This window comes from Polyodon spathula, chromosome 6 (assembly GCF_017654505.1).
Source record: "Polyodon spathula isolate WHYD16114869_AA chromosome 6, ASM1765450v1, whole genome shotgun sequence".
Classification (NCBI taxonomy): domain Eukaryota; kingdom Metazoa; phylum Chordata; class Actinopteri; order Acipenseriformes; family Polyodontidae; genus Polyodon; species Polyodon spathula.
Genome location: NC_054539.1, coordinates 23,074,853 through 23,099,254, shown reverse-complemented (window position 1 = coordinate 23,099,254; position 24,402 = coordinate 23,074,853). Strand labels below are relative to the sequence as shown.

The window sequence follows — 24,402 nt, the reverse complement described above, 5'->3', positions numbered from 1 at the left end:
GTCAGTTTTCTCTTCCGTTTGCCTGTCAGTGATACTGTCCACCACAGTAGACTGACATTAGACTCCTGTGTATCCAGTATCCTGTGTGTCATACTGAACACATTTTAACAGATCCTTTTTGGCTCGATTTTATCATGCCTCCTTTTTGGGATTTTCCCCTGACAGTGGTTGTCTTCCATCAGACATGGTTCGTAATGATAGCTATAATCTAAGTTATTAGATGATTTCCATTACATGAGAGTAGATGTTCAACTTCTTGCTGATTTGAACACTGCTCTCGCCAAGATAAGAACCAACTAAAACATAGCTTTGCAGTAAACTAATTTGATCCATCTGCATCTCCATCCATTTGCGTTGTTTTCCATCTGATGGTGTAGATATCCTTCTGTCTGGTGTTGATTGCTGAAGTGTAATGCTGGCTCCAGGGATCAGCTCCTTTTACCTCCCCAGCACATTACACTTGTCTTCCAGTGCTAAGGCCAAACATAGCAGCACCTGGTCATGGCGCCAAGTAAACTGTCCTTGGCTAAGACCCACCTTACATCCTGTCAAAATGTGCCTTAATGTTGCAGGTGATGAACACAAAGGACATGAGGGATCCTCACCCACCCAGAGGTTTAAGTTCTGTGGTGGTGGGAGAACATCATATGCTGATCTGATGAGGAAACTGATCCTGCTCTGTCCCATTGTCCAAAGGTCTTGCCAGCCGATCTTGCGTTGTTCCACACTCTCCCATCTCATCCATTTTCCCTGCTTGGCCTGGGAAATGGCCTTTACACACCTGATCATCTCCTCCTGCTTTTGCACCTCATTGACTACCAGCTTCCTCCGTTGAGCTGGGGTTGCCTTGTGCCATGTAGGAGGAGCTGAACTGAGACCAAAACATCCTTTTCCATGCTGAACTTGCCCCATAGTTTATCTCAGATTTGAAGGGCAGTCTTAGCATCTTCTATAGCTTTCTTTGCCATCCATTTTCTTCCAGTTTTCAACACAGGTGCTGCCTCCCTACGTATTTGTCGCGTGAATCTACTAATGCCATTTCCAGTCAGACTTTGGCACACTTAAACACCTCGGTTAGAGCAGAGATTGGTAGCTGCAGTATTCCTTTACCATAAAGTCCAACTCTGCTGAGGCAGCGTGGAACTCCCAACCATTTCCTGACATATGAACTGATTAAAGCTTCCAGCTTCTCAACTGTTGTCAAGGGAACCTCAGCAGTCCACAGCGGTCTTGGCAGAAGACCAAACTGAAAGCACCAGAGTTTCAGTTTGCCCCGTAAAGCGCTGCTGTCTGTATTCTTCAACCCTTCCGCTGCTTGTTGTCTAACTTCTCCCACGTGAACTGTGTCCTTCAGATCCCCGTCGTACCATCTCCCAAGACTTTTAATATACTGTAACTGCTGAACTGCCAATTAATCTAGTTGAGTCTAGTTTCCGTTAACTCGAGGGAAACGAGTGAGTCGCCCGAGTGTCTTAAATGCAATTCCTCAGAAGCGCAAACATCTGAAAATTTAAAGCCATGGTATAAACAAAAGTTTGTTATCAAACAAAAATGTACTAATATATGAAAACATTTCAGATTGTCAACTCATTTTACTCTTCTAAGAATGAGGAAGTTACCCGGAAGTCATTACGGGTACAGCATACATACAATAACTGAAATGCTGCACAAAAATTCAGACGTGTGTTTCACTTACCAACAATAGTATGAAACACCTTTATTATACAGTAACATTAAAAACAGCCAGCATAGAGAATAAAGCAAGATGGTACCAGTTAGTGCTCTTAAGACTAAAAGAGTCTTTCATTTCGCCGCCCATCTACTTCGCCTGCCACTAAAGCCAGGCCTACTTCTTTATCTAAAACATGAACTGTACATCGTAAATGACACACACTAAGTGACAAAGCTCAAAGATGATCAATCTCTAATGCACTGCTTTGGTAATTTTATATGAAACTAGAAAATGTCTAATTTTGAGAATAGCTACTGAATATGTTAATCCTCCTCATTTAAGTTGGATTGAACCATATCATCTTACTTGACGGGTGGCAGCAGCTTAGTTAGGCTTTCCTTAGACTGCATTTGGCATTGACCTTCTTCTCCTGTAAGCATAATGTAATAGAGCTTTATTTAATTATACTACATTTTTATTCATGCAACATTTTTCAGAGAAATCTGCTCACAGTGTAGTTTTGAAATGTATTTTTGTTGTATATAATTACAGGGTATCTACCATTTTGGTTTAACAGATCACAGCAAGTATCATGGTTTTCGCAATTCCGTTTGATAGACCATGTTTTGAAAGTTTTGGTGCAAGATGTATTACCAACTCGTAGATTTAACTTTTGGGAGTACAGTAGTGTCTGGCTAAGAGAACACCCCTCGGGAAGCAAGCAATGTGTTCTTATAACTGAAGTGTTCTCCAAGACGGAGTTAGCCACCAGAAACCAATATAAATCAATAAATAAATAAATACATACAAATGTATTTATTTGTCATGATGCACATGCATCAACATATGAAATTAACTGAATAAGTAAAAGCAAAAAAATAGGCAAGTGTATGTTAATCAACTATAATAATAAAGTAACAGACAAACTAATGTTAATAAAACTAAAGCAAAACAACATGTTTAAAAAGATTAATCACTATGTACTCTGAAATTAGGTGGCGGGTGTGTTTCGATCTATTGCAATGGCAGAGGCAAAAATAATGGGGGTTACTTAGAGTTAACTTAACTCAAGCATTCATTTTATCCTGCATTAACATAACACACGTGCCCCAGGGGAGTTGGGGCATGGACTGTAAGAATATTTTCCTGCTAAAAACTCCTTGCAATAAAGCTGCAGGCCAAGTCTGTAACAGTCTGTATAAAAGGTCTGTTTTGTATTTGTAATATTGAAAGGTTTAAGTGTTCCATGAAAAAAAAAAAAACATGGCCATTTTAGGAAGCTTAATTTCCTTTGTGTTGTTATTCCAAAGGAAGGATAAAAGAGGAGGCGTTTAGACTTCTACAAAACTTCTGCAATTCGGTTTAGGATCTATAAACATAAAAAATACATTCTTCATCCTTTTTTAGGTATAAATAAACATATAAAAAGAAAACTAACTAGTCCAGTGCTCCCCCTTTATACTGTGGAACAGGTTATAAGGCAGTTATGGCTCCCATTTGCCCCATAATACCATTACACTAAACTAGTATTCTCGTTATGAGGCAGAACACAAATAGCAACATAATGTCATTACACTAAAACTAGTATTCTCGTTATGAGGCAGAACACAAATAGCACGGTCTCTTAACTATGGCTCCCGAATGCAGCTTTATAAAGGGGGGCACTGTACTGACTTTCCTTGTAACTAAACTGTTGGTATCTGCAGGAAGGTTTTAAACATAGCCCTTAGATTGTCCACTATTGGATCAGATGCTGTCAACATGCAATACCCTTGTGTTCTTATACTGACATCACAGACGATGACACCATTGCTCATTGTTTCAGTGCAGAACACAACAGCATACTCTACTGTAGTTGTGTATTTTTACAGCCCTGTCTGTCCTGTGGATTTACATACGGTCATCGCTGGTCAACAGTGTTCTCTAATCTACCCTGGTTTAATTACACTAAAGCCGTTCTCATAATCACAGGGTCACCCTTCAAGATGCTCGTTTGCTTCCTTTTAATTATTTTTTGCATCCTGAACCAGCTTGCCTTCCTCAGGTGCTTCCCTCCACTTTCATCATGACTCTCCACCGTTCCTCTCCATCTAAAACCAGTAGACATGTCTGGTCTGAAAATATGAATGAGTAGTCAGGTCATAGCGGAGGAAATGTTTTATTAAAAAGAAGTAACCACACATTTTATCTATGAGTCAATGCAGGAACGATTGGCAGACTTTGACACTCACATTGTTTGTCTTCAGGGAATGTAAACCACAGTGCCCTACTTCTCCACTCATGTATGAACTAATGTGCAGAATTACATTATAAACAAGAGTGCTACCACACCTGTTTCTGTGAGAAGTCTCACATTGTTTTTCTCTCTCTCTCTCTCTCTCTCTCTCTCTCTCTCTCTCTCTCTCTCTCTCTCTCTCTCTCTATATATCTATATATATATATATATATATATATATATATATATATATATATATATATATATATTATATATATATCTATATAAATATATATATTTAAATTTGTAAATAGCATTGATCCTATAGCATTTCATTTGTCTTTTTTGAATTGATATGTTATATAACTTATCCTTGGTTTCCAAAGCAACCACCGGTTTGTCAGTAATTGCCTACAGTGCTGGTGTGTCAATTCTGTGTAATAACATGAAGTTTAGAGATACAGTGGCTAAATTTAGAGCTACATTAAACACGCTATTTTTTATGTTTTGTTGTTTACTTTTATGTTGGTTTCTGACTCCTTCACAACTACATCTTACCAGAGGATTAAAAAAAAAAAAAAAAAAAAACTAATCGAGCATGTTAAAGTGTAACCGATTAACTAATAGGAGGCTGTGTGGTCTAGTGGTTAAAGAAACAGGCTTGTAACCAGGAGGTCCACAGGTCAAATCCCAGTTTAGCCACTGACTCATTGTGTGGACCCTAAGCAAGTCACTTAACCTCCTTGTGCTCTGTCTTTCAGGTGAGACGTTGTTGTAAGTGACTCTGCAAGTGATGCATATTTCACACACCCTAGTCTTGTATCTTGTAAAGTGCTTTGTGATGGTGGTCCACTATGAAAGGCACTATATAAAAATAAGGATTATTATATATTATTATAAATAAACAACAAAATAGAGAGAGACTGCTTTTAAATTGCTTGAATTTAGGAATGTTCTGTTCACTTTGGTAACGTTTACCGAATAAATTTTTTGGGAAACAGTGCTTTTATTACTATACTGTTTGCGTATACTAATTTTAAATACAGTGAGGCCTAGTATTTGTAGCCTATATTACACATGTTTTTACTGTATTTTGTACCATATGGCAATTGTGCACACTGGTTCTAGTTTGTTTAGTTTGTAGTTTCAGTTTTTTAATTGCCATATTTTAGGTGTATGTGTAGCACTAGCATTGTAGTCATAGTTACCCTACTAGGATAACTTACTGCATAGCTGGCACCAGTTGTTACTCATCTGTGAGTCAGCCAAGAGTTTAGTTTGGGAAAATGTATAATATATATATATGTCCCTGAGAACCACCATTTTGTTTTAGAATGCATCTAGTGTACTTATTATGCAAATACTTATGGAAAACGCAGTGTACATCTTAAGTTGTAATGTTGCTGTGTCATATTTTAGATTAATGTCTGATCACACAAAGATTGCTTTTCCCTTTTAAGCTTGGGACCTCTGACCAGAGGTCTGCATCACTTGTATATTTTGTACAAATCTTTTTTTTTTTTAATACCATTTAAGATTCCAGTAAATTTCAGGCTATACTTTTCTGTTTCTGCTTGCTGATATATTCTTTTAAACTGCTTTAAATTCTTTCCCAAAATCATTTATTCAGTTGTATCTTACTGGAGAAGTCAGGTAAATAAAGCAGTAGCTGTTAAGTCAAGCTATAATAATACGCCTACATCTGGGAGATAGTGTGTGGTTGAAAACTCTCATCTAGTAAAGTAAGCCTACAGATATGAACGTATTTTCACCCTCAAGATGTGTGCTGATCCTGCTGTCAGATGACTGTTACTGCTGAAGTTGGTGAGAGCTAATCTGTTGTTTTGCATAGCTCAGTCTAACCAGTTTGTTTGAAACAGAACTAGCCTAGCCTTACATTGAAATTCTGCTTTTGCCACAAAGACTGCACTAATTTGTGTACAGTATATCAACTATGAGAATGTAATTGTGCTAACTTTCATTTTTCTATCACCATATAAAGCAGTTGAGAAAGCTTAAAACTATGAACATAAAACTGCTATTTGTACTCCGCTCCAAGTTTACAGAACACATGAGAAATATGTAAAATGTGGTGGTTGGCGATTGTAACTATAAATGTGGGTGTACTGAATACTTAGTTACTTTGAGTGCCTGCATACAATTTCATTGTGCTATCTTTTAAAAAGGCATTGCTCTAATTTTCCATGGATCCATGTATGGATCACCAAAAGTGAATTACATATCACCAGCTGATTAGTATTATACACTGTTTTTTATGAATTATGAATTGTAACATGTATGTGAATGTGTGTCCTGTGTGTTCATGAATTGTAACATGTATGTCCTGTGTGTGTTTTTTAGGTCAGCAGCGGGTTTCAGTGACCAGTCTCCTGGTGTGTCATGGTTTGCTGATGGTTGGTACTAACTTGGGAATCATTGTTGCTTTGCCTGTCCCTCGGTTACAAGGCATACCCAAAGTAACAGGTGAGGTTTTGTGTTGTGTTTTTCTAACATTAATTGGTTGGCATATAAAAAAAACAGAAAGCATTTAGCAACACTGGAAAACTTGCATTTTAAACCTTCAGTATCAATGTTTGGATATAGGGATTTATAAAGTGTTCATTATATACTGGTTATCATCTCATACACAATAAATGTCTCTACTTTTGTTCTGAGTGGGTTCTAACCAATATAGGTTGTCTTGACTGCATCTTAGCAACACACCCAGCAAGACACAATGTTGCCTGTTCAAGAAAGACCAGCTGTAGAAATGCAACCAGTTGTCATCTCTGAAATGTATTATTTTCCCTGATTGCCTATGGCAATGTGTATAACTAGGTTTTGGCAGTAAGGCAGTGAATTTTTGCTCTTGAGAAGCCCTTAAATTATTTCTCTGTTTTTTTTAATTTGTTTTCTTTTACTGTATCATGATTAAATCGTTACTTAGGATAATAAACATATGATTTCTTAAAGTAGCTTTCAGTTAAAAGATATACTGTATAATATGTTCTAGTTCATAATAGCAAGGGATACACTGATTCCAGTTATCTTCTGTGGTGAGTGAGAAGTTAATTAGGGGACTGGTGTGCCATTAAAAAGAGAGTAATTGAAATACTGCCATCCTTCTAGCCTAATAAACTTCCTGGGACTTTATTTGTGAAAACAGCTGTTGGTGTGGTAATTGTATTGATGATGGAATCATTATGCCGTTTCATTGAGAGATTATGCTGACTTTACCTGTAGCAGTTCAAAATAAACCGAGTTAAGACTGTCAGCCATATGTAGTTTACATAGTTAACGTCCTGTCTTGTTATATTTATACTAAAACCAGTGACAGTGAGTTGCTGTTTATTTTTTTTATAGACTGTCTTTGTTGTACATTTGGATGCTGCTGGTCTTTTTCATTGAACTTTGTTTTATACAGGGAGGGGAATGGTCTCGTACCATGCTCACTCTGGTAATTGAACTTTGTTTTATACAGGGAGGGGAATGGTCTCGTACCATGCTCACTCTGGTCCAGTGAAGTTCCTCACAGTGGCTGGAGCCATGAGCATTAAGAAGCAGAGAAGCACATCGGTAAGCAGTGCTTCCTTCCAGCTGGAAGCTAAAGATGGAGAGCAGAGAAACGATTCCCCCGAGAGATTGTCCTCTTCCTTAGCAATCATTAAAGACAAAGGGGTTTGGCTGGGAGACTCAACCAGGTCCATAGCTCAACAAAGCAATCTGTCGTCGTCTTCAGGGTCTCTGGCACTATCTCACTTGTCGCTCGAACACGGGCCGGAGGAAGCTACTATTTATGAGCTCCTGAATGACCCAAGCTTTTCAAACAGAGGCAAAAGATCCAAAAAGATGACTGTTAGTTCTGTGCTTGTGGTTTCTGGGGGGTTAGGTCACAGAAGAGTGAATAAGAAGTCAAAGCAACAGCGGCAGGATGAGACTGTGTCAACAATCATGGTTTGGCAAATTCCATTGCTTAATATATAAAACATATTCTGTTTTCATGAAAGAAAGGGATGAGCTTGCTTACGTTGAAGTATCACTGCGCCCAAGTCCAACAGTCAAGATCTTGTAGGTGGAATACCTTCATGTTACCCCATTACATCACATTAGCTTTTTTCATAGTGTCTTTAGCCAGTAACTCTTGTTGGCATCTGGGGGTGTACTATTATTCATACTTTTTAAACCCTGTTTGGTTGATGACTCATGTACAAATGCAGTATACACAGAAGGCTCACGAATCCCAGTTTAAAAAAGCTGCCTCTACGATTTAATATAACATAAGAAATAAAAACAGGACAATGTGTAACGATGTTATGAGTGACTATATGACAACATTGCCAACTCAAATACGCGTACCTATTTAGTATTCTCTAATAACGTTACTGTACCTCTCTAAAATGGTACTTAATTTTCTTCCTGCATGGGTATGATATTGTATTTCTCAGCTGGAAGCTAAGGGCCCAACTTACTAACCAATAGTTGTGCAATATGCGTTTTGGAAGAAACTGTAATTTTCAAGACTGTAATACTAAAATTCTTAGTAAAAAAATGGGATTTGATCGCTTTGCCTTGAATATTTGGTCATTATAAGGAATTAACTAAAGAATACTGTGCTTTTTCACTTTCCAGATAATGTTTTCTACAAAGATAAACTAACTTTTGATATACTTTTTATAACCTATTATTGTTATTATTATTATTATTATTATTATTATTATTATTATTATTATTATTATCTTATTATCTTTTGAGTGAACTCACTTTAGGATACAAACAATGATGGCTGTGCTACTGTTGGCTTAAAGGCTTTCTTTTAGTACCATATACTGAAGGGTACGGTGAACTAAACAAGATAAAGGAATGTAGTTTACCACCTCAGTGTTTGAAACGCTCAAGACATCTTGAGATAGAGATACAGTGTGTGTGTGTATGAGTCCATACATACATACATACATACACATATGTATTTGATATGGAGTATTATTGTGGGGCAAAAAACTATATTCCTATATCTATATTCCTGCATCTTGGCCTTTTATATTACATATGCAAGTTGTTTCAGATTAAATGTAGTATATAATATAATTACTTTTGCATGTAAATCTGTTCATATAGATTAATATCAAAACAAAAAAAAATAAAGCCCAATTAATGTTAGCATGTGCATTGCTTAATTGATTGGACTGTTTGCTTTGGCCGCCTAATAGTGACACTGGTATATATGTTGTATTATTTAATACCACAGTCAAGGTGTACGATGGCATAGCTCCGATTCACATTTGTATTTTAATTTTGCTAAATTAAATGATATGATAAGATTTGTGGAAGTTATTTCAACTATTTTATGCTTTTGATAAAAATAAATAAAATAACTAGAAAGTAAATGTGATATACCAGAAAAGATATTACCTTTGTTTGGACAATACCCTCTAAGAGGAAGCATTGTTTAACATTATACAACACTACTGGCCCACTGTTTGTATTTCATGATACACGCAACAGTTATGGAAGGCAGCAGTTTAAGGGAAATCAAACTAAATGTTTTTTTTTTTTTTTTTTTTGGGGGGGGGGGGGGGGGGGGGGGGGGGGAACGAGGACTATTCCAAACTCTTTAACCCAATACCCCTAAGTGATTAATCCATGAGGTCATACTATTATAAAGCATACGCTTGTCATGACATGATGTCTCCCATGGTTTTCTAATTTAAACATATTACATACTGCCTTTCCCTATGTGCAATGTGACATACCCTTTCACTATTATCCAGTCATTATACATTTACAGTAATATTACAATAATAGACATATCTGACATGGTTTATCTCAACTTTTCTTCCAATGTTTCTTGTTGGTGTTTTGCAAAGGCCCATGCCAAAGTGCTTCTTACCTGAAGAGAGTAGTGTTGATCACTATTTTTAACTATACAGAAGATTTGGCCAGTACAAAAGCTAGGGACTTTGCATGTATTAAAGTTTAAGGAATTATAAATACAGACATTCTGTGTTCTTATGTTCATGTACTTGAAGAATTTGATAAATGTGATTTCTAAAAAAATATGACTGGTTAAAAGTTGGTAAACTAAAATAAAAGAGCTTGCAGGGTACTGTACAAAGTGTGCAGCTCTGCACATGATAAATAAACCAGTTAAAACGTCCTTCTCCACTCAGTATTATTCCAGTAATATTGACAATATCACTGGAAGATTTCAAACATAAGGTAATTTGACTAGATAGTAACCTAAAGCAAAAGCAAGAAAGCAATTCTGTATTAATCATTTTATTTTACTAGATAGCCCTAATTATTTTATACCAGATAATGGTTTTGTACCCTGTGGTTTAATTTTTTATTACATCTGTTTTTCTCAGATCTAATTTGTAATTGGTTCATGTGTAGTTTGGTAAATGGAACACACTTATCCCACAAGGTAAATCCTTCATTTTCATTTATTGGTCAAGTTTCCAGGTTTTAAAACACTGACATTGGGGTCCACTTTAATGATCTAAACTGTGACAGACCCAAGTTCTGACACTATCTTTACCTCGTACTGTACCTTGTGTCACAGTTCTAAAAAGAGTCTGGAAAAAGCCTAAGAGCCACGTGATATGATAATAATGAAACCGTGGTTCCTGTGCATTTTTGTTTATAAAAGGAATTCAATATAATCAGTGGCTTTTTTGTATCTTCTTTAATAACCAGTATGTTTGTTAACTCTGTAAACCATGCTTTGCAAGTGTGTAAATTGTTAAATACTATGGCATTTTACTTAACTTGCACACCATTGACATTTTAGTGTTTTGTAATCTATCCAATACATGGCTGGTCTTAATTGGTAAGCATGTGTAGGATAAAATACAAAATTCTACAATGTGTTTTAATTAATCTATATGGGTTTTTCTGCCTTTATCCTTTTCATTACAATGTCCATTGTTTAGAGAACATGTTCTATTAACTCTTTACAACCATGTGTTTTAACGGTTGTGTAAAGCCTTATTTGTATATATTTAACATTTTACATTTGCAACCTTTGAACTCTGGTTTAAGTGTTTGTTTATTGCAACATTTTCACTGTTTGCACATAAAGGAGGTTTACTATTCAGAATACTGGCAGGTTGTTACTTATTCATTTAAAAAAAAAATGCATTCAAGTCTGATCTATTCCTTTTCAGGTTGATTGAGCCCCCTGTAAAAAGCTATTGTTTTTGTTTTCAACATGGTAAAACATAATTTGCAGTAGGCACCTACCAGGGTTCAGTGGAACGGTCTGTTACATAAATTTGAGACTACCCTGATGCTGATGGTGTAACTTTGACAATTGGAAACCACACCTTCCCCTATATCACACTAAATCAGAAACAAAATATAGAGGACTGAAAAATAAATCTCTATCTCTGTGAAACCAAGGTAGAGAGCTGAAACAAATCTGAATGTGCGGCAGCCGTAGTCTACGTTCAGGTTCATCCCACGCTGAAAATGTTTGTTTCCAGTGTTTTTGGAGAGGGCAGAAGTTACACGCACAGGTGGTAATGTATATACAAATAAAAAGAAGTACAGTGCTGCTTAGTGCAGACACATGCTAGAGCACCCTTTTCCCTGAACTGCTCACAAACACAATACATGCTAGCTACATATTGAGCATACTGTACCTATACAAGAACACAAGCAAAGCGATATTCATACTCAATAACAAGAACATTCTTATGTACCAAAAAAGGTAATCATTTTAATGCAACCATCTGCTTCCTTCCAAAAAAAAAAGGAAGGAAAATGATTATTTCCTGAAATACGTCATACTGGGAAAGGATCTGCATGCGAGGATATGTAAAATTCCATTATCCATTCAAACTACAAGCACTTGCCTCTTGTAAACAGGGTCTTTTAATTTATTTTTTATTTTTCAATGAATTGTTAACGCTTTATTTAACATTGTTACCTCAAACCTGGCTTAGTTGTTGACAGCGGGTATTACATTTTGGAGAAATAAGACAGATATGAGCTGTACATGAAATAATGTGTGACAATTGTAGCAGGAAAAAAAAAATTCAATCATAGTTTATTAAAAAATGTATTATAATGTACATTTAGGTTCCTTCGGTTCAAAACTCTAAAGCTTATGAATTGCAAGTCCCTAGATAATTAATAACCTTAACATTTTTAACTTGGATACCTTCATTTTTAGTAAAATTACTTTTACTAAAAAGAAAAAAGAATGCACATGATGTTATTGATTACACATAGTGGTTGCATATTGAGCATAGTAATAAAAGTAACTCATCTGTGATTACACAGTATTTTCATTCTCAGCTCCGCATTTGTTTTCCTAGAATATTGAAACATTGTATTGTGTTGTGTTGTGTTATGTTATGTTACTCTATTGTATCCCATCTACCTGAGTAGAAACACAACCCACCACTGTCGTTAGGATTTACCAGCTAAATATTTGCTCCATAAGTCCACCATTTTACCTTCATCTTCATCAGGAAGGCACAGCTTTTTGTCCTACATGTTACAGAATGCATGTCAGGGGTGCCATTTGAATAACACATTTATATTGCATGTGCTTAACACAAAAGTATATTTTACATTTGCTGGGTTATCACATTTATACCATAAAATTTGAAAGGACTGACTGGGTTCCAAAAATGCCATAAAAACAAACAAATCATCACCACGTTTTAGAGATCCAAACAAACAATGTTAGTGGGTGTAGACTATGTACATAAAAACTGAAGTAAGGCGTTGTAACTTGCATCCTGTACCACATTCTGCCCTTATTCCAGGCCTATTCGGAAATTAGTGAGTTATTTACAGATTTTATATATATGTGTGTGTGTGTGTGTGTGTGTGTGTATATATATATATATAGACACACACCTATTCAAAATCCACAAAGTACGCCCCTCCATCTCCTTCTCAGCTACCAAACTCCTGGTCCACTCTCTCATTTTCACCCAGCTTGATTTTTGTAACTCCTTCCTCCTTGGTCTCCCCTCCTATGTCTTTACACCACTTCAACAAATTCAAAATGCTGCTGCTCATATTATATTTACCCTCCACCACTCCTTCCACACTTCCCCATCTCTTCCTCCAGCTACACTGGCTCCCTCTTTACCATCATTGCCTGTTCAAATTTCTTACATTAGTATATACATTTCTCTATGGCTTGCCCCACCTTATCTGGCTGCACTAATCTCCTATTATATTCCTCCCCGTCGCTTACGCTCCCAATCAATACTGTCCCTCTCTGTCCCACCCTCACCCTGTGCCCAATCCTGTTTCCGATCCTTCTCTCTTCTTGCTCCCCTTCATTGGAATAAACTCCCACTCATCATAATAATCTTACCCAATAATCTTACTCTCTTTCTTCACCCATTTTTTCAGAGTCTACAAATTCTAAAAACTTGTAAAGCTCCCTGGCTAAAGGCGCTATAATAATTGCTAAATAAAATAAATAAATACTTTTTTATGTTGAACATTTGTTTAGGAGCTGGATAATAGCTAAAAAAGACACAAATAGTCATTCTCAGTGGTGTTACCAGCAAAACTAGTAACACCACTGACAAATTCGGGGAATAAGTGATTTTCCAAGATGGAGACCACGGCCTCCCAGAAAAAAAGTTCATCAACCCTTTATGTACCAGTTAAGTATTAAGTGTATTTGATATTTTTGCTGAAATTACATTTTCCCCACACCAATAAAAGGATGTAACACCACTGATGTTTTCAAGTGTGACACGCAAAATAACCATATATTTAATCAAATTTATGGAAAAGTGCAAGGAGGTTCTCACGCACCATGTGCTCATCGCTAAAGCCCCGCCTCCAATGACCTTTTGCAAAAATAAGGACTTCTTGAGGCCTATTTATTTCATTGTAATGGAGAATCTTCATTGTGGTAACGACACTGACATTAAATTGAGTGACAAATTTTAATTAAACATATTTAAATAATTATTTAAGACTACTTCTCCACATATCTAAACACATATTTAAATACACTTGTTTACAACCAAGCTTTAAAAACTATCAAAATATATATTTTTTACACTAGAACAATGTCATAACACATCTGCTCATGAGTGACGGGCCAATTTTCATGCTCACTGACTTTGAAAAGTAAAATAAATTAAACTTTTGCAGCTAAAAGAGTAGAAAATAATGTAAATACTCATAAAGACCTTAATTAAACTAAGTATTTTGGTATTATGTGATTATTTGCCGTTTTTATCTGAATTTAATTACTATAAAAGTGAGTAACAGCATTTGCCACCGCATTTGTAGAATCACACAGGCAGGCGTATCACACATGGCGAGGCAGGCGACTTAGAATGCCTGTGTAGTTTCCACAAGAAAAAAATGAAATGCAATGAAGTGAAGACAACCGGTATTCGTGACCAAATGATAACCAATATTATATTTACATAGAAATGTTAGTAACACGGACGAGAAGATGAAAATACCACCACTAATTAGTAAAAAGACAATATAGCATTATTATTATTATTATTATTATTATTATTATTGTGAAATTCTGAAACCCCGTCTGAGGTTCTGGGACCGAGGTAGGCTATACGGTAAATCGGGGATTCTGAAAGCATTGAAACAAACACAAATAGCAGTTCAATTGAAATAAAGTATGCTACACATACAGCAACAATTTTCTAAGGGATATTATGTAATGTACACGAATACACCCCCCGCCCCGCCCTTGTTGAAGCAGCACTATTGTTTACAGGAATGTCGCTTTAAAGGAAGACACGCCCCGTTTCTTTATACTGTACTTACAACTATGTGTTGCGTGCAGGGTTAATAAAAGGTGGGATTTAGCAAAATAATCGCCTACCCCCTAATCTGACATCAAAACAGTAGCTACAAAGTGCAGCAAACAATAGAGTAGATTTCGTTTTTTCCTAACTAAGCAGGAGTCAGAATTAAACACCATAAAACTGACAGATGCTGAATTTCTTTTGTTAGGCAGAAGGTTGGTGTTTCTGCCGCACATCAGGTTGCAGTACGATGGAAAGATGCCTTGCTTTACAGTAGCAAGAAGCAGTACACTGAATGGATGCATTCATTTCCCAGGATTTGGCCTGAAAACAGCTAACACAAACAGACAAACCCTGCTTTTTTTGTCCTGGACTTGAAGCGAATGGCTCTGCAGGCAGGGATTTAAATCAGTTGCAGGTCAGGCTTAGGCTGTTGTAATAATCACAATTAATGCTTTCCCTGGCTCGCAAATCAGCTGCAGAGTGGATTTGAAGCTGCATCCAAAGGGGTTTCCTTTACAAGGAATAACTATATGTACACACTTCATACATGCCAGCTTGTACTTTGTGGTCAGCTATTCTATAGTTCTACGCGCTTGTAGAACGAAATGCTTTTGGATGAACTCGTGGGCTTGCTGCTATGAGATAGTAGCATACACAATGGCACGTAAGTACACAATATTTATTATTTAGTGTTCACCCAACGGCAGTATATATAGTCATGGGTATTATTAGTGCTCTGTGGCTGATGTTGTTTTTTTTTATTATTATTATTATTATTATTATTATTATTATTATTATTATTATTATTATTATTATTATTATTAACTGTGTCTTGAGTCATAATTTTATAGTCAATCACAGTACTTTTTTCCAACCCATTCTTGGCATATTTCCTAGGTGTCATGTTTAATGAGTGTTGCGCTTCTATAGACGTTTATCATCTTAACTGTGAAACGCATACTTATCTTTCAATATTATGTTATTGGCTGTTTTTTTTTTGTTTTTTTTAAGCAAAGAATGGAAACACCGATGCAGCACATCTCCTTAGCAATTACAGAAAGCGACAGTGAATTGAACAGATCTGTAGAGGTGATGCTGCTTCATCATCAAAACGAATTAGTCTACATGACTGACTGTCTGCCCCTGCTAGCAAAACTGCATGCTTTATGTGCACTAATCTCTAGGCCAAACAGCACTAGGACAAAGCAAAATACTTTACATTGAAACCAGTAGTGGCATGACTGTTAGGTGGCATAAACCACAGGACAAAATGACTGAGGGAATTTTCCATTCTATACAGGCACAAAATAACCACTGCTACTTCCAAAGGCAGATGAAACCCAGAGAAAAATAAACAAAATCAAATATTATACGGCAGATACTGTATACTTTTACAGAGTAAATAGTTTTAAAAATATGTGTTTTCTTCTAGAAGAATACATATGTATATATATATATATATATATATATATATATATATATATATATATATATATATATTATATATATATATATTATATTATTCAGTATTACAAGGATATTCCTGGAATTATATGTTTATCATAAGTCACGTGGAAAGGAAAACTCGGTTTCAAGTAGTGGTTGACTAGGAGAATCGGAAAATATGTCATTAATTTACATATGATGTGTAATATTTCACAGTATTTAAAGGATTGATTAAAAATCCAAGTTGCTATTATTTATTGCCTGTTCTACCTTAATCTGTTCCACAGATAGCTGATTGGAGAGTGGCTGGATTCACAGATTGAACACTGAGACTGGATTATTCATGTGCAGACTGATCCATCACAAAGCACTTTAGAAACACAAACAGTCACCTAGACATGCCGCTGCAGGCTGATAATAACCTGCCTTTAATCATTACTGTCTGTTATCTAGGAAACGCTGTACATTCATGCATTATCCTCCATTAACTGGGAAACTGTGGTCCACGCCCTTCTAATAAACAAAAGAACACAACAATTTGCAGAATAAACCTTTGCATTTTTACAAAGTGCAAGTGTCGGCTGGCAAAATAATATGCAAAATCCCCACCTTCAGAAAAGCGGCTGTAAATGAGTATTATTTGAAAAGGTTAAATTGAATGAAGGAACTATGAACGAAGGAGCTCAGCGTGCGACTACAAACCACCCTGGCGCTGAGGTTGTAGCAGAGAAAGGGTTCGGTTTTCAAAATGTAAATGCTGACACACCCACTGTCAGTCAAGGGGTTGAGCAGTTTAGCAAGAGTGCGGTGTTGAAACAGGAGTCTGTTGAAAATGTGCAAGAAACGGAAACGCAAGAAAAACAGGCAAGCTGTCGACAGAGATCCAGAGTGGCCAGCAAAATGTTAGGTCATGCAGTTGACTCGGCTGTGAAGAGACAGCAGGACTTGGACACAGAAAAATGTCATAGGAGAAACACTGGCGGAGAACAAAATATAAACCAAAAAGCATGGGCGATTTTTCAGGAGAATTCCGATTTTCAAACTTTGCAAATTACATCACACGATAGTACGACAGGTGTAGGTGAACATGTGCAACCTTCCAGAACTTCTCGCCTGGCGTCACTTGATCCAGCTCAAGGCTGGGATAATTCGATTAGTAGGAATGGAATGCGAGGGGAAACCAACGGCGGCTCACAGACTGAAGTGCCCTGTAGTCTGAGCCCTTCCTCATGTTTTTCTGCCGTAAGCAAAGACGAAACTGAAAGGAGCGCTTCATTAAGTAAAGAAACCCGAATTGTTCAAAGTCAATGTCAAATTAATAATGCCAAGGCTAAACTGGAGGAGGAGGGGACCTCAGCGCCTGTTACATATTGTGTCCAAATAGGAACAGAGCCCAGAAATGAGTTGGGTCATTTGGTCAGTCCGGGGTACAGAAGTGATCGGAACGAATTCGAAACAATACAAGGAAATACAAACCTGGAAACAACTCAAGGACGTTGGGAAAGTGGAACTGGAGTCAGAAATCTCTGTAGTTTCAAACAGCCGGATTTAGTGATTGAAGTGGCTGGAAAGAAAATCCGGGCGCATAAATCCATTCTAGCAGAGAAAAGTGACTATTTCAAAGCACGTCTGTCGAGAGACATTCTGAAAGTGAAAGGGGTAAGTTATACAACGTTAACGGTTCTGATAGATTATATATATTCATCCAGAATGGATGTTAACAAAGAGAATGTAGTAGAGGTCATTACCGGAGCTAAAATTCTGCAAATCCCCAGCGCAGTAGAGTCTGCAATGGACACGATGACTGGCCAGATAACGATGGAGAACTGCTATGAAATTTTAACCATAGCCAAAAAGCAAAGATTAAATGAGTTGAAAGATACAGCGTACAAATTTATGAGTGATAACTTTTTGCAGATTTTAAGGGATTCTGCTGTATATGGACGTTTAACAGGATCTGAGAGGGATTTGATTCTGAAAGCAAGAATGGAAGGGAAGAAATGCCTAATGGTGGCTGAAATAAACGATGTTTACGACCGTGTCGGCAGCAGACCTCAAAGCAGGAGTAACAGCCGCCCACAGAGTCCATTGTCTGTAGCTTCTTTTGAGGAAAATCATTTGATTTATTACTATAATAGTGCACTTAAAGACTGGAGACAATTGACTGAGATGCCGGAGGAGGTAAACACGAAGGGGTGTGGAATTTGCACCATGTACAACTATCTTTTTATAGCAGGTGGAATAAAGGGACACGGCGACAAAGGGAAGCTTTCGGATAAAGTGTTTTGCTACAACCCTATTACTGATAACTGGAGCGAAATTAGACCACTAAATCAACCTAGATCTCAACTGAAACTGGTCTCGGCGGATGGTTATCTGTATGCAATAGGGGGTGAATGCCTGTTCACAGTGGAGAGGTACGATCCTAGGATGGACAGATGGACCCCTGTCGCTCCCCTGCCCAAAGGAGCATTTGCAGTGGCGCATGAAGCAACTACTTGCAACGGAGAGATCTACGTCTCGGGAGGTTCCCTCTTTTATCGCCTTCTCAAATACGACCCGAAAAGAGACGAGTGGCAGGAATGCCCGTACAACAACAGCAGAAAAAAATCGACAGACATGGTTGCTTTTAAAAATTTCATCTATAGGTTTGACGTTAATCGTGACCAGGGTGTCAATGTATTCAAGTACAACACCATTGTGAAATTGTGGAACGACAGCGCCTCTTTGCGACAGAGCAACCCACTGCCTTTCAGATGCGCAGTCATAGGCAACTGCATTTACTGTGTAAACAAATCCCACACTCTGCAGTTTATTGTGCAGGAAGACACCTCACAGTTTCTACCAGAGGAGCTTAAAGCTCCTTTTGAGGCTAAGGGAGTTCTCTTTCCCTTTATGCTCAGCCTTCCTGAGAAGTCCGATAAAACCATATAATGGTGCTGCGGTGTGATACTAAGACAGTTTTATACAGAAATGTGAGCCAATGTGTTGCATTATGTACTTTAACTTTGTGTATTTTGGGTGTGGTGTAATGTTTGTATCATCAGTTTAAATGTTGAATGCTTCTCATGCATGCCGACTGAAGAATCGTCTTTGACATGCAGGCGATAGATTTCTGGAATACATTTAATAACAGTTCCATGGTTTAACCGAATGCACTGTGAACCATTAATTGACATTACTATTTACAGAATATGTACACTTTTTTGTTATGTAATCGTATTTTACTTAATTGTTTTTTGTTGTTCGTTTTTTACTTGGATGGTATTAGTTTTAAAACAGCACGGATCCTGCTTTGCAGTTATAAGTTTTGCTTTTTTAACATTGACTTTCAGATATAACCAATATTCACTGCCGATACTGAAGACACGATATATTGTGATAGTACTCCGAATATAGAAAGATAACCAAACAGTTTTCTTTAAAATATTTCGAAACACAGCTAAGATATGACAGTTACAAAACGTTGTTATACTTTCACAGCATAGGGGGTAAAATCCTGACACCTTCCAGTGCAGAGTTTGAAAATCTTTCATGTTTTAAGACGCATCTTAATTGTTTCCATTTTCAGAAATGGATTATGCAGCTATAACTTGTGAGCAAAAGGTTATTAAATGTGATGCTAGTAAAAGCTGAAGCTGTAAGTCACTTGGCCACATCATTATGCTGCTGCTGAAAGAAGAAAAACTTTATCACAGAGTAAAAAAACCTGTCAGGCAGTCACCAGGCAACAGGCAGTAGGATGCTGGCAGTGTTTCTCAAAGCAAATGGCGGTTATATTAAAACAGTTAGTACAGACCTGCCAGTTTTCTTTGCATTGCATGTTTTCAGCAAAGGACCACAGTGAATTGGCCAAAAGACTTTATAGTCACCTTGTATTTGGGATAATAGGCAACGTGACAAAAATAGATTTTGTAATCCTAAAAGCAGGGTTGAAGACTGCATTGCAGGCATTTACAGCAATATTGCTAAAACGTCATTCAAAAAAGCGTTTCCCAGTGGTATAAGCTCTTGTTTTTTTTTTTTTTTTTTTGTTTTTTTTCTAAAAACAAATAAGAAGGCTAAGAAGCTTCAAATAAATAACCCAGGGGTTTCAATAAAGTGCTTTTTTTGTTATTTCTGGCTAGTTCTGTGACATTAGCATTAACATTTGTCTTTGTTCTTTTACAAAAACATGGTAGCATGGTGGTAAATGTTTTGTGAATGTGACCATTTCATTTATGTTAATATTTTGTCTGTTGCCATTTTCCTGTCTATTTAGAGAAGTGGTATTTCTTGCAAAATGGTGATGTGTTTTTGTGACTAATGGAGCACTTTTGCAGTTTCAAACAGGTATTTCAATAAATAGCTTGTATGTGCTTACCACTTCAAAAGCTAGGGCAGCACAAATAGAATGAAATAAGCTCAACAATTTGACTGAAAACCAACCAAAAACAAAATTATATATATATAGATATAGTATGAGAAATAAAATATATATAGATATATATATATAATATATCGATGTCAGTATAGATTAATGGTCCAAGTCTTTGCAGCTACAGTACAAATCTTTATCTTACCAGGTTCAACCAGAAATGGATTTAAAAACGTATAGCAAGAATCTTTTTTTCAGTATGTAGTGATTTAACTTTTAAAAGACTGTGTTGCAGCTGTGTTGAAAATGTATGTTTTTTATTTTGACAGGTAAAATGTTATCAGACTTATATTGCATTGTAAATAACTGCATTTTGAGTTTTGGACTGAATGTGTTGTAAAAAAAAATGTTTTAAAAACAGCTTTACTGACTTTGCACAGGCAAATGCTTTTAATTGTCTACTGTATTTGTTAACAGTTAACAACAATGGCTTTCAAACTGTTTGATAATGTTAAAGAAAGTGCTGCAATAAAATTGTTATGAAACTCCTTAAAGGCATATTCATGCTTATGAATTGCTGAAATATTGAACCTTATTTAACAAGAATTAAGACAGCAATGGTTATCTGAAGTTACTTATTTAAGATAATGAATAGATCTATTTAATGGGGCACTGTGGCATGTTTTACTGTTCTTGCCATGATAAAGTGCAAATGATATTTGTACATTACATCTGTTATTTTTCTTTGACAAAACATTTCCCTGTGACATGAATCCCTTTAGTATTCAGTAGGTGAGATTTAAAGCACAGAACAGAAAAGTTAAGCTATTGCTTACTTTATACCTAACATGATTAAAGGTGAATTTCAACCTTTTTCTGGTGTCTATAGGTGTTTTAGTGAACACAAAGAGCACATGATTGTGCTATAAATATGAATTTAATATGGTTTGGTAAGGATTTCCTAGAATTTTTGTCAGACCAGTTCTAGAGTTGGCAATTTCGAATAAAAAAATATATTTCAGTTTTTGAATACAGGTTCAATGACAGACAGGCCGCTATATGTAAAACTACTCAATAATAATAATAATAATAATAATAATAATAATAATAATAATATATGAAGGGCAAGCATTACTAAGCAAGTCAAAGCCAGTGAGGTCACAAGGCATGACAGCCATGCTGAGCACTTTGTGAACAGGTAAAAAACAAACCATGTCCATTTAAATGTGACACTCTTTTCTTCCTTAAATATAGAGAAAAAAACAGGACATTTGGTTTTCCTTATTGCTTTTGAAAAACCTGACATCTAGTGGCCAATAATTAACGTGCATGCTAATGTTTCTTTTTATAAAAATACACGTGCATTATTAGAAGATGGCATTATACATGCTGTGGATCATTGATTTTCAGTCGTGGATAATTATGTTACTTGTGTTACTAGATCCTATTTCAATAATTCATGAATGTAACAAATTCACAGTTATGCCATGACAGCAAATTGTACAAATACTATACTGTATTTATGCCCTTCTCTATCTGACTGTTTCTAGTGTTTTTTATTCTCACCAGATGGCACTTGCATTTTTAGTCTTGACCTTGAGATTCTTAATGGGTCATAATTTTTCATGTATAGGCAAAAAAAAAAAAAAGTGACATCTAGTGGCCAATAATATTATAATAATGACAAGTCATGGATCTCTTTACTGTTGACCTCTTATGTTGTGTTTTGTTGTTTGTTTGTTTGTTTGTTTTTAACAGCAGTGGCAAAAGCAGAGGTATCTGGTAATGAGCTTGTCTTTTTATCATGTATTTATTTTCAATTAATGTGTCATTAACAACAACATTATTAATCATTTGACTTCACAAGAAGTAATTAAGAAATATTCTGATTCTGCATCTGCGTGTGTTTTTTGACAGATGGAAAATTGTGATCCAACTGCATTTAAATAGTGTCCAGGGCCTTGGTTGTGTCTGGCTTTCTACCAAGTCTCAGATTGCTTAATCAAAATGTACTGCTGTAGTGGAAACAGATTTGATCAACTTGGAAACTTGTGATCTAACTGTTTAAAATAGGATTCAGGACTTTGGTTGTATCTGATTTTCTACTAAGGTTCAGGATATTTTGTACACAGAAATAGATAACACACATTCATACTTACAGATAAAATACATACATTTTATTCTGCATTTTCAATAAAAATATAAGTTCTGAATCGCCAAAATGTCCAATTTGATACAATTTGCAAATGCATAAATCGGAACAAAATAAATGCTTACATTTTTTAAAACTAAAACATTCTGAACTGCAACATTACTTACTGTTTGTGTCCTTTTTTTAAACGCGTAAAGTACACACTGGCATGCAGCACTGGTGTAGCTGAAAACAAAAGCATTGTTAAAAGGTGGAAACATTCAGAGAAGGATTGCCTCATTCTGCTCTGTAGCGAAGGAATCAATTTGAGGTTGAGGTTTGAACGAGTCATATTTTATTTGTAAAATTTTTAAATAATTTTTTTCAACCTCTACACTATTGTTGCTTTAGTAACAAAACTGATTTACAACGTTCTATCCATAAGTTTGTGATCCACCTGAATTACAACATGATGTACTGTATGACTACCGCATATTTTCTTGAGTTACAAACCAAATTCCTACACTGTTAAATTTACCAAATCAACAAATGCGTGATTTAACTTGGGGATTAAAGAATACGTTTAGATTAAAAAGTAAATAACTTATAATTACTTTTTTTTTTTTTTTTACTGTGCCCTAACCTTTTTCTGATGTTTGAAATAAACCCATGTGGTAAAAAGAAAATGAAATTTGAAGCTACTTAATCTTTAATAAAATATCAAATGGCATTTGTCAGCTTCAACACTAAAACTTTAGTCAGTGTTGTTGCAAACAAATAAGCAAATCAGAGACACGAGCATAAAGCTGAAAGCATAAGCTGTTATAGATAAACATAGTGAACACACATAACAAATATAAAATGACAGCCCCAGTGCTACGTAACTTCCCTTATGATATAAATTCCCAGTATTCCAGTTAGCCAATATTGCTTGTGCTAACATCAATATCCCTCCACCTCCCCCTTCTCTGCCTCTACAGCAGCCCCTAGCCTTATAAGAGGCCAAATATTGTATCAGTACAACAATGTCATTTCTATGTCTTCTGTTGTCAATTATATTGACAAATCCATTCAGTAAAATCATGTTCTACTAAATATTGGAGTGTTTGCCTTGATCTCCTGAAATGTAAAATGTAAAATATTATGTAAAATGTGTTCTTGTTGTGGTATTATGATCAAGCATGGAGAATTACCCTGGCAGTTGTTCAAAGTAATTTAGTTAAAAAAAAAAAAAAAAAAAATGAAGACATTTTCTTATGTTGTTCAGTTTTACCAGAGATGACAGTACTACCTGTCACAAGATTCAAGAACCTTTTTTGCATTTCACAGTATTCATAATTCCTTAGCTGCCTGCTAAAATCTGAGAATGTTTGGGAACTCCTATGTGATGTCACTGCAAAGTCTTAAAATAAACAGTTGCCTGCAGTGTGACACACTGTGATCTTTCCAACATCATAATGTATATAGGGATGCAATGGTTAGGATTTTACCAAATCAAAAAGATTCCAAAACCATGCGTTGCAGTTCTACTCAGATGTGATTTGCACTTACAACTGACCGCTGCAACAATGGGGGTACCAGGAAAATAATAAATTAAAAACGTCTTTTAATTCAGTATTTATTCTTTCTGCATCGTGTCCAGTTGAATAATACCACGTTATGATTGATACAAAATTTTTTATATTGAGCTTATTTATCACAATTTAAAAAAATGAGTGTAACAGCAGTATAGAACTATTTTCAGGAACAAGCCAAAGACAATGAGGGAACTAAAGCTTTTAAAGACAGGAATTAACATGCAGAACAATCCTGAAA

At 36.0% G+C, this 24,402-nt stretch overlaps 2 protein-coding genes across 5 annotated transcripts in view; both read left to right on the top strand.

The window, feature by feature from the left end:
* Nucleotides 1-8,580, top strand: part of LOC121317042 (rho guanine nucleotide exchange factor 10-like) — an 88,944-nt gene extending 80,364 nt beyond the window's left edge. For 3 of the 4 annotated variants that reach the window (XM_041252602.1, XM_041252599.1, XM_041252600.1), the window contains 2 exons: nucleotides 6,249-6,371; nucleotides 7,369-8,580. In XM_041252602.1, coding sequence (XP_041108536.1) covers nucleotides 6,249-6,371; nucleotides 7,369-7,871 — 626 coding nt within the window. In that variant the 3' untranslated portion in view covers nucleotides 7,872-8,580. The remainder of the gene's footprint in view (nucleotides 1-6,248; nucleotides 6,372-7,368) is intronic. The other variant, XM_041252601.1, reaches the window with a different exon arrangement.
* A 6,200-nt stretch (nucleotides 8,581-14,780) lies between these two features.
* LOC121317041 (kelch repeat and BTB domain-containing protein 11-like) lies at nucleotides 14,781-20,503 on the top strand. The gene is made up of 2 exons (XM_041252598.1): nucleotides 14,781-15,317; nucleotides 16,387-20,503. The coding sequence occupies exon 2, from the start codon at nucleotides 16,769-16,771 to the stop codon at nucleotides 19,031-19,033; it is 2,265 nt and encodes a 754-aa protein (XP_041108532.1). The 5' UTR covers nucleotides 14,781-15,317; nucleotides 16,387-16,768; the 3' UTR covers nucleotides 19,034-20,503.
* Nucleotides 20,504-24,402: the final 3,899 nt, after the last annotated feature.